The sequence below is a fragment of the Hordeum vulgare genome, chromosome 7H (genome assembly GCF_904849725.1).
Source record: "Hordeum vulgare subsp. vulgare chromosome 7H, MorexV3_pseudomolecules_assembly, whole genome shotgun sequence".
In the NCBI taxonomy this organism is placed as follows: Eukaryota; Viridiplantae; Streptophyta; class Magnoliopsida; order Poales; family Poaceae; genus Hordeum; species Hordeum vulgare.
In genome coordinates this window covers 11,997,052-12,006,226 of record NC_058524.1, presented here as the reverse complement: position 1 = coordinate 12,006,226, position 9,175 = coordinate 11,997,052, and the positions used below count along the sequence as shown (strand labels likewise).

Sequence of the window (9,175 nt, the reverse complement as noted above, 5' to 3'; positions counted from 1 at the left end):
TATATATCTAATACATCTTCTTAAGTCACGTCTAACATTTCCAAATAAAAATATTAATATTTTATTAATACATGATCAACACTTTTGAACATGTGGTGAACATTTGGTTAATGACAGTAACCATTTTTCACACACAATGTGCTTTTTCCGTATTCATCAAGAATATTTTTATATACATGTTTAACATTTTTTTATGAATAATTTTTTTAAACATGTGTTTATTGATGTCTACTAGATTTAATGTTGTTTTGTATACACATTTAACTTTTTCAAATGCTTTATTGATATTTTCCGCACACTTCATAAAAAATTGAAATGCTTGATCTACATTTTCTAGATACATGATCAACATGGCCTCCCGCGTGCCTGGGCTGGCCCATCTTGTGCTCGTCTTTAGGCGAGTCTGCCTGAAGCCTTGCTATAAGCGAGACATAGGTGGCTGGCCAAGGCAGGGTTTTTGGGGCAGGGTCATCGGGGCGGGCTCCCATGATTAGTTTTAGTTGTATACTAGCAAAATGGCTCGTGCGTTTCCATGGAAGAAAAAAACATAATCCCCAATGATGCTGACCATATTATGTTCATATGTCATCGCTTGATTTAGAAATTTTGTGCACAAATGCAAGAAAATGTTTCGTCTTTTAAATTTATTCACAAGTTGAAGCAATCTTTACATTTTCAAAAAATATATATTATGATTGTCAAAAATCTTGGTAACTCAAAGATTTATTCTGAATTTCAAGATTTTTTTTACAAAAACATACAATAATAATCTGATCCATCTAACAGTTAATTCTTTAAAATTCACACAGGTATATTGTCACATAGACTTAGAAGCATTAATGTTTAACTACATACATTAGATCTTTCGTGAACAATTTTACAAACATGGGAACAATTTTAAAATTGAGAAAATCTTTTACAATTTACAAACATTTACTAAAAATCGTGAATATTTTTTATATTTCGAACGGGTTTAAATATTTTCTTTTGAATTGGCGACCAATTCAAGAAAAGACGTACATAATTTTTTATGTTGGAGGATTTTATTTTAAATACACAAACATTTTTTGAATCAGTAAGATATTTATTAAATTCATGGACATTGTTTTGGAATTTGCAAAAAATATATAAAAATCAGGCGCTTTTTTGAATCCTATTTTTAATTCAAAATAAAAATTCGTCAGCATTTTAATTCAAAAGTCCTATTTTTTAGTATGCAAAAGTTTTTGTAATTCTAAATTATATAAATTATAAATAAAAAATGAAACAGGAAATTTTAAATAAAAAAAAGAAACTATCAAAACAGGATTAGCTATTTTTAAAATTTTAGGACATTTTTTAAATGCATTAACATATTTTGAATTAGAAAGCATTTTCTTAAATGCCTTTAATAATTTTTAATACATGGAATTGCATTTGAGATCATGGACTTTTCTTATTGTACAAACATTTTTCTAAAATTGCAAACATTTTATTGTATATGCGAGCATTTTTTTACAAAACTCTGAGCAGTTTTTTAAGTTACAAACATTTTAATTTTTAAAATATGTTGATTTATAATTTTCATTTTATTAAAATTTAAAAGATTATTTGAAGTTCTAAATTATTTAAAATAAAATAATAAAACGGAACTGAAAATAAATAAATAAATGAAACTAAAAGCAGGCGCATGTGCATGGGCCGGCCCATATGGTGTGTTGGATATTCTCCGAGCGTGCTGAGCGTAATATAGGACGTTTTTACATGGGCCGGCCCAGTTCAAGATTTTTCGCTTTGTGAAACGTTTTCTAATACTTACCAGTGGCATGGTGGGTAATTTATGCAAACTTTAGGGGTAATTTTCAAGACGGACGATCAGAAACCCTATTTGCTTTATTATTAGGGAGAGATATGCTCCCTCTCACCTGAATATTTTCTACTATATATGCGTCGATAGCAGCTTTGAAATAATAGTAGAAAGAAAAAACATGGAACCGGGTCGGCTGTTCCAAGTGTTAATGTGTGCACGCACGGGCAAGCCAACCCGGCTGCCGGTCACGGGCTAAGAGCATCTCCAGCCGCACCCCCAACGGGCCCCTCCATGCTATTTTTTTCGTCGGCGGACGAACAACAGCCGAGTCGCGCATCCATGAGCATTTTTCGACGGAAGGGAAAATGACGCGTTCGGCCCCTTGTCACGCGAAAAAATACATTTTCTTCTCCGGAATCGCCCCCTGCGCACCACACCTTTCCGCCATCGTGCCCATTCCGACGCCTCTCCATCTGCCTACCACCGCTACAACCCGACTTCACCGTGGATTTTCCCCTCCCCCGCCCCGTCCCCCTCCCCCTCCCGGCGCTCCGGTGGATTTCCCCGGCGCTCTGGGCACGTGCGTGGCCACGCATCCGCCACACCTGCCAGGTGTTCGGCGATTTTCCTGCCCTATGGACTCCGATGACGAGGAGACGTTCGCAGCGCCACTCGAGGAGGAAACCGATGTCGACGCCCAGGATGAAGAACACCTCATGGTACTCGCCTCTCCGGTCGGCCTGTTCGTGAGCAATGAAGAGCCACGGCAAGGTGGCTCAGCGCTGGACCAGTTGAAGGCAAAGTAGAGGCATCGACTGAAAGGCTATTGCTTGCTCTACGCCGACTACTTCGGAGACACTCTGCTGCACTGCGACAAAGTATTCCGGCGCCGTTATCGTATGAGTCGGAAGCTCTTCCTCAGGATTGTGAATTCCATCACGGAGTTCGACACCTACTTCAAGTGCAAAAAGGATTGCACCGACACACTTGGATTCACCTCTCTCCAGAAGTGCACGACAATTATGAGGATGCTTCCGTACGGAGCTCCCGATGATAGTCTGGAAGACTATAGACGCATGGCTGAGTCCATCATCATTGAGTGTTTCTACAAGTTCTTGAGGGTAGTGGTAGCGGTTTTTGGACCTCAATATTTGTGATCACCCAATGCTAAATACACTGCTCGGATCGTAGCACAGAATGCAGAAAGAGGATTTCCTGGGATGCTTGTCCAGTATCGACTGCATGCATTAGAAATGGAAAAAGTGTCCATTTGCTTGGCAGGAGATGTACAAAGGCGCCAAAGGAGGTTAGAGTGTGGTACTTGAGGCTGTGGCCACACATAACCTTTAGATTTGGCACTCCTTCTTTGGTATTCCAGGAACTCACAATGACATCAACGTACTGCAGTGCTCGAATGTCTTTGCCAAGCTTGTTGAAGGTCATGCTCCTCCGGTTAACTATGAGGTCAATGGGCACCACTACAACAAGGGATATCGAGCGGGCATTTGGTGTGCTTCAAACTCGTTTTGCTGTTGTCAAATCCTGCACCAGGAGGCAAGCACTCCTATTTTGCCAAGCGTCAACAAGCTTGCAGGAAGGATGTCGAGCGGGCATTCGGTGTGCTTCAAACTCGTTTTGCTGTTGTCTGGTACCCCGCTCAGACCTAGTTGAAAGATCAAATGTGGGAGGTCATGACTTGTTGTGTTGTCTTGCACAACATGATCATTGAGACCGAACAAGAGGAGCCAGTGTTTGACACTGAACCATATTACAGGCAAGGTCCTCTTACCCAAGTTGATCACCAGCTACCGACAACATGGACTGCCTTCCTCAACATGCGTCGGGAGATCCGAGTCCCACAGGTGCATCAAGAACTGCAACACAATTTGGTGGAGCACCTATGGAGGCTGAAGGGCAACGCCTAGCTCTTTTTGATTTGTATTGACTTGCTAAACTATTTTTGACTTGTATTTATTTCTGTGATGAACTATGGGATAAAAATAACTATTGTTGTTTAATTTGTGCTGAAGGATGTCGAATATGGGTTAAAAATGGGCCAAATTTGCGTCGAATCTGGGCTGAAAGAAAAGTAAAGTGATCTTTGTCGGTTTGGACTAGAAGTGCGTGAGCGTTTCGCTAGCCGTCTCACTGTGTTGTTTTTCTAGACTAGATCTAGAAGGCGAGGAGTGAGTGGTGCGCGTACGGTCGCGATGGGCTTCACGACTGCTTCCTTCCATGCGTCCCGTGAGCCGTGAGGGAGGCCGTGGCCGTGACACAGGCCATACCACAATGCTGCCTTTGGATGTCCGTATTGGAGGCCTCTGTATTGAATTGGTTTCAATACCAATTCAGTGGGGAAACTGTAATGGACATGAATACGAATATGCTTGTTTGGATGCTCAGGGAATTGGCTCACGAAGTCCGAGTGAGGTTTCAATGACAAATCTTGTTTGGATGACAAACGATGGAATTGCATAGTGCTTTGTTCTATATGCATCAAATCAAAATCCATACAATATGGGGCTATAATTGAATGATTGTAGAGCAATAAAAATCATGCAGTGACATAAGAGAGAAAGCACCATCAAATCTGTTCCTACAGTTGACAAAACATAGATGTGTAAAGACTATATATATTGCTGAATTGAAAGGAGGCGGCGATGGCGGAAAGGGCTACAGTGGGATGAGCAGCGCCGCCGGGGTAGAGGAGGAGCGGCGGCAGACGACTAAGGCCAGGCTGTGGCAGCCTTGAGAGCGGAGGATGAGTCGGCCATTGGAGGAGGGGAATGAGCTACGATGTCGGACATTCAGGTGTCGGAGGGCCGGTGAGGGCCAAGCCAAGGCTGACAAGACCTGACAGGGCCGACGATGTGTTATTTAAAAAAGAAAAAAAACTGACGTAATATTTTTAAAATTTAACTAAAAACGTATTATTTAAAAAATTACTATTGTGTATATGCTCCCTCTCAGCTGAATATTTTCGACGGGCATAAACACTGCGTCGATAGCAGCTTGGAAAAATAGTGCCAGGAAAAAAACATGGAACCGCACGGGCAAGCCAGCTGCCGGTCACGGGCTAAAGTAAAGTAGAGGAGTGATCTTTTCGGGTTTGGATTGGAAGCGCGTGAGCGTTTCGCTGGCCGCCTCACCCGTCTAGAAGTGAAGGCGAGGGGTGGTGCGCGTACGGTCGCGATGTGGGCTTCGCGGCTGCTTCCGTGCGTCCCGTGAGCCGTGACACGGGCGTGCCGTGTGCCCACAGCCACAGGGACCCATTCCACCAGGGAAGTCACGCCCGCAGCGCAACCATGGTCACGTCACGTTTCCTTCCCTAATAGCATCTCCACCGTTCGGCCACCCACGAGCCTGAAATAACGCCGCCTGGGACGCGCCGCGATAAACTGAACCCAAATTTGAAGAAAATTCATAATTTTATAAAATTTTGTTAAAAAGGTGAAATATAAACATAGTTAAACATAATAACTAAACCAGGCGCCGTCGCCTTCTACATGTCAAGGAGTTTGTAGAAGTCGGTGTAGTCATCGTCGCCGTTGCCGTCCGCTCCACCGCCGTCCTTTGCTGCAACCCTGCCTTGGGTCGCCCTGGCTAACGGGGTTCGACGGCCCCGACGCCTCCTCGTCGCTCTCGTCAAGGATGACGACGCCCTGCACGGAGTTGTGGTGGCCGCGGGGCTCGACCCCGTTGGTGGGGGCGAGCTGGTGGGCGTGACGGCGTTCGAAGTACGCCGTCCACAGCGTGTTGCCGTCAGGGGCGTATCGCGGAAGGTTGCGCGAGCTTTTCGACAGACCAGAACGGATCGTGTTTATTATAATACGGTTATTTATTTAAAGATAATAATGATTACTTTGTTTACTTGAACATAGATGCTCTGATCCTGGTATGCCATCACCACCACCCCACCCCCAGGTCCGCGCTTGACCCAGCCACCCCGAGCAGCACCGCGTCTGCGCGTGCGCGAGCAACTTGAGCCGCGACCGGGTCGGCTCCCCTTCTCCTTCCTCGCTCTCGCTCTTCCTTCTCCTTCCTTCCTTCCTTCTTACCAGAACTAACTACTGTTTTATACCCGCGCCCAAGATTTCCTCCTCCTCCTCCTCCTTGCCCAATCCCCAGGCCCCTCCACCCCACCCCACCCAGTCGCTGCGGATACTTGATTCTGCTACTCGGCCAGCGATCGATCTCGCCTCCGCCATGAGCGCCACCAGGCCCTCCTTCTTCCCCTCCAACAACAACAGGAACAAGCCCGCCACCCGGAACCCCTTCGACTCCGACTCGGACGACGACGGCGGCATGGCCCGGCGCGGCCCGGCGCGGGCCTCGTCCGTCCCGACCCCCGCCGCGGGGCCGGCCAGGGCCTCCTCGGCCCCGATCCCCGCCGACGAGGCGGACCAGCGGGGCGCCCTGTTCGGCGCGGGCCCCGCGCCGTCCGGCTTCGCGTCCTCCTCCTCCGCGGCCGCCAGGGGCCGGTACAGGAACGACTTCCGCGACTCGGGCGGCGTGGAGGCGCAGTCCGTGCAGGAGCTCGAGGGCTACGCGGCCTACAAGGCCGAGGAGACCACGCGCCGGGTCGACGGCTGCCTCCGGGTCGCCGAGGAGATGCGGGACACCGCGTCAAAGACCCTGCTCCAGGTGCACCAGCAGGGCCAGCAGATCAGGCGCACCCACGCCATGGCCGTCGACATCGACCAGGATCTCTCCAGGGTAAGAGCTAAGAAGAAGAACTGCTCATCCTTCATCTATTTATTTATTTATTTATTTACTTCAGAAGCCTACCGATTGAGTTATATCCCACCCTCCTGTTGTTGTTACATACTGGTTGCTGGTTAGCAGCCCAATCTTCTTCTTCTGAACCAATAAGGTCAATGTTGGAAGCTTTGAACTACGGTTTTATGGCATGCCTGCAAATATTAGCTCCCCAAACTCTTTAAGGACAGCATGTTTTGGAAATGTTTGACCTGGAACTGTCTGCCGAGTAAAATATATGTTTGATTCGACGGAGTCATTCCACTAACCTCAAACTAAAATATGTTTTGGAAATGTTTAACCTGGAACCGTAAGAAGAACAGTTCACCCATTGACTAGTTGTTTTTGCTTAACAATTAATTTACCGTATCGGTGTTCCTTACTGCTTACCAGAAGCCCAATTTTGTTCTTCTGAAATAAGATTAATTTTGGAGGTTTGAAAGTGATTGACTAGTTTGTTGTTGTTACTTGCTGGTGAATACTAGCAGCCCAGTTTTGTTCCTCTGAACTAAGATCAATGTTTGAAGCTTGGAAGTACAGTTTATGGCATGCCTGCAAATATTGGCTCCCCAAACTCTGACTGACAACATGTTCTGGAAATGTTTGATTGCGACATTAATTTAGTCAAATTTACGGTGGTGAATTGCTCCTAAGACGGACAAGTTCATGACAAGCGATTTTGTTGTCCAAACCTTTTTCAGGGGGAAAAGCTACTAGGTGATCTTGGTGGTTTGTTTTCCAAGAAGTGGAAGCCAAAGAAGAACGGCGCAATCAGGGGCCCTATGCTGACCAGAGGTAACTTCCAGTGCGATCTTAAGCAGTGTTTGAGAAATGTGGTCTTGAAAAGAACGCATGTGTCTGACTAACATGAAAAAATATGGACTATATATGATATCTGTTTTGTGTTACAACTCAATGGATGGAACGACATGGATGCAGACGATTCCTTCATACGCAAGGGCAGCCATATGGAGCAGAGGCATAAACTGGGGCTGTCAGATCGTCCGCATCGATCCAATGCACGCCAGTTCCTATCTGAACCCACATCAGGCCTTGAGAAAGTCGAGGTACATGGAATTGCTATGAATGAACATCTCAAAATTTTCAGATTTTATTTCGATATTGTGTAGTTTCTGATCATCTTGTTGTTTCCTTCAGGTGGAGAAGGCAAAGCAGGATGATGGCCTGTCTGACCTTAGCGACATACTGACAGAGTTGAAAGGAATGGCCATTGACATGGGAACTGAGATTGAGGGGTAAATTCATGTGACACTTCACTCTCTGTTCTTACTTCCTGCTCATAGCCTAATAGACACTTCAATCCAGATTGTTAAACTTACACAGATTATACATGCTGTTAATCACTAATCCTAGCACTTTATACTAATAAATATCCATTACAATTTTTTCTCCATGGTCGCCCATGGAAATACAATAGTAGCTCGCAAAACTAGCTCCAAATTTTGGAAACGATTTATCAGCTGACAGTGTCGATATCTGAATATCTGGAACATTTCTGTAGTTTTATTGTAGCACCACCACTTCATTCTTCAAGGTGCAACCTTTACAAACAGGCTGTGTGACATGCTCTCTTCTGTAACATTTGTTGTTTTCAGGCAAACAAAGGATCTTGGTCATGCGGAGAAGGACTTTGACGAACTTAACTACAGGGTCAAGGGGGCAAACGCTCGAACACGTCGCCTGCTTGGCAGATAGGCAAGAAGCATATGTTGTTCACCAGAGGATTCTGTGACACTCCTTATCTTCTGCATTTGCTTTCGTGGGCTGTTAATTCAGATCATTTTGTGCATAAAACTCTGGTTAGGAAGGTCTGTTGGGGAGTTGTATCAGGGTTTATTGTGTATATACGCTAGACGGGCGGTTCGTTTTCTATGTTGCAGTTGTACTACATTTGCTATGGACAGTAGATACGTTTGTATTCGGTTTTCTTGTTTTGCAATCGCTATGCTGCAGGAAAGCACAACATTGCCCATCTGTTTATGGAGTTGCTAATTCCGAGTGGACCTGGAATTTGGTATTCTGGGTGGTCATGGCTTTGGGATCCGTGTTGTTTTCTTCTGTGATTATTCTTGATCACTTATGGGGAAAGGCTTTTGGGCGTGCAGCAGGGAGTTTCGGGCCTAGGGAGGCTGTTTGTGTGTTTGGCTCGTAGCAATCTTGAGTTTCCCAGGCCTTTTTTGTTTTTCTATATACGTTCAAACTGTTGGAAACACAAAAATCGATGTACTTCGTTCCATAATTCTTGTCGCGGTTTTATTTCAAAATTTGGGGAACTGATGTTTTTGTTGGGATCGTAGCAGTCTTTGAGAAGAATTTTGGAACTGATAGAGTAGAAGATATCAGTTACGCATTTGTTACGGTCTGAGTTGCATAATTTTACGGGGGAGAGGGAGGGAGTGTGGGCGCAATTATTTACATACAGATGATTGGCTGCCCATATGAATTATGGTGCTGCAGGCGTTGAGTTACATGCTGCAGAAGTCTGGTGATTTTTTTACAGCTCGTTTAGCTCCTGTCATTTGACTCGGAATTCACGGATTTCATTTTTAAATTCCGACCCCAAGTTGTTTGGCTGTCATGGAATTAGACACGGGATTACATTTCACA

The 9,175-nt window shown here is 45.1% G+C and overlaps 1 protein-coding gene across 1 annotated transcript; it reads left to right on the top strand.

Moving 5' to 3' along the window:
• Positions 1–5,736: 5,736 nt before the first annotated feature.
• Positions 5,737–8,585, top strand: LOC123411118 (SNAP25 homologous protein SNAP33-like). Its single transcript, XM_045104046.1, has 5 exons — positions 5,737–6,505; positions 7,249–7,342; positions 7,487–7,614; positions 7,706–7,803; positions 8,164–8,585. The coding sequence occupies exons 1-5, from the start codon at positions 5,996–5,998 to the stop codon at positions 8,261–8,263; spliced, it is 930 nt and encodes a 309-aa protein (XP_044959981.1). The 5' UTR covers positions 5,737–5,995; the 3' UTR covers positions 8,264–8,585.
• The last annotated feature ends 590 nt before the right edge of the window (positions 8,586–9,175 follow it).

Coding starts and splice junctions, on each gene's coding strand:
- LOC123411118 (XM_045104046.1), top strand. CDS start 5,996: ATGAGCGCCACCAGGCCCTCCTTCTTCCCCTCCAACAACAACAGGAAC. Junction 7,343..7,486: donor GGGCCCTATGCTGACCAGAG/GTAACTTCCAGT, acceptor ACATGGATGCAG/ACGATTCCTTCATACGCAAG. Junction 7,615..7,705: donor CAGGCCTTGAGAAAGTCGAG/GTACATGGAATT, acceptor TGTTTCCTTCAG/GTGGAGAAGGCAAAGCAGGA.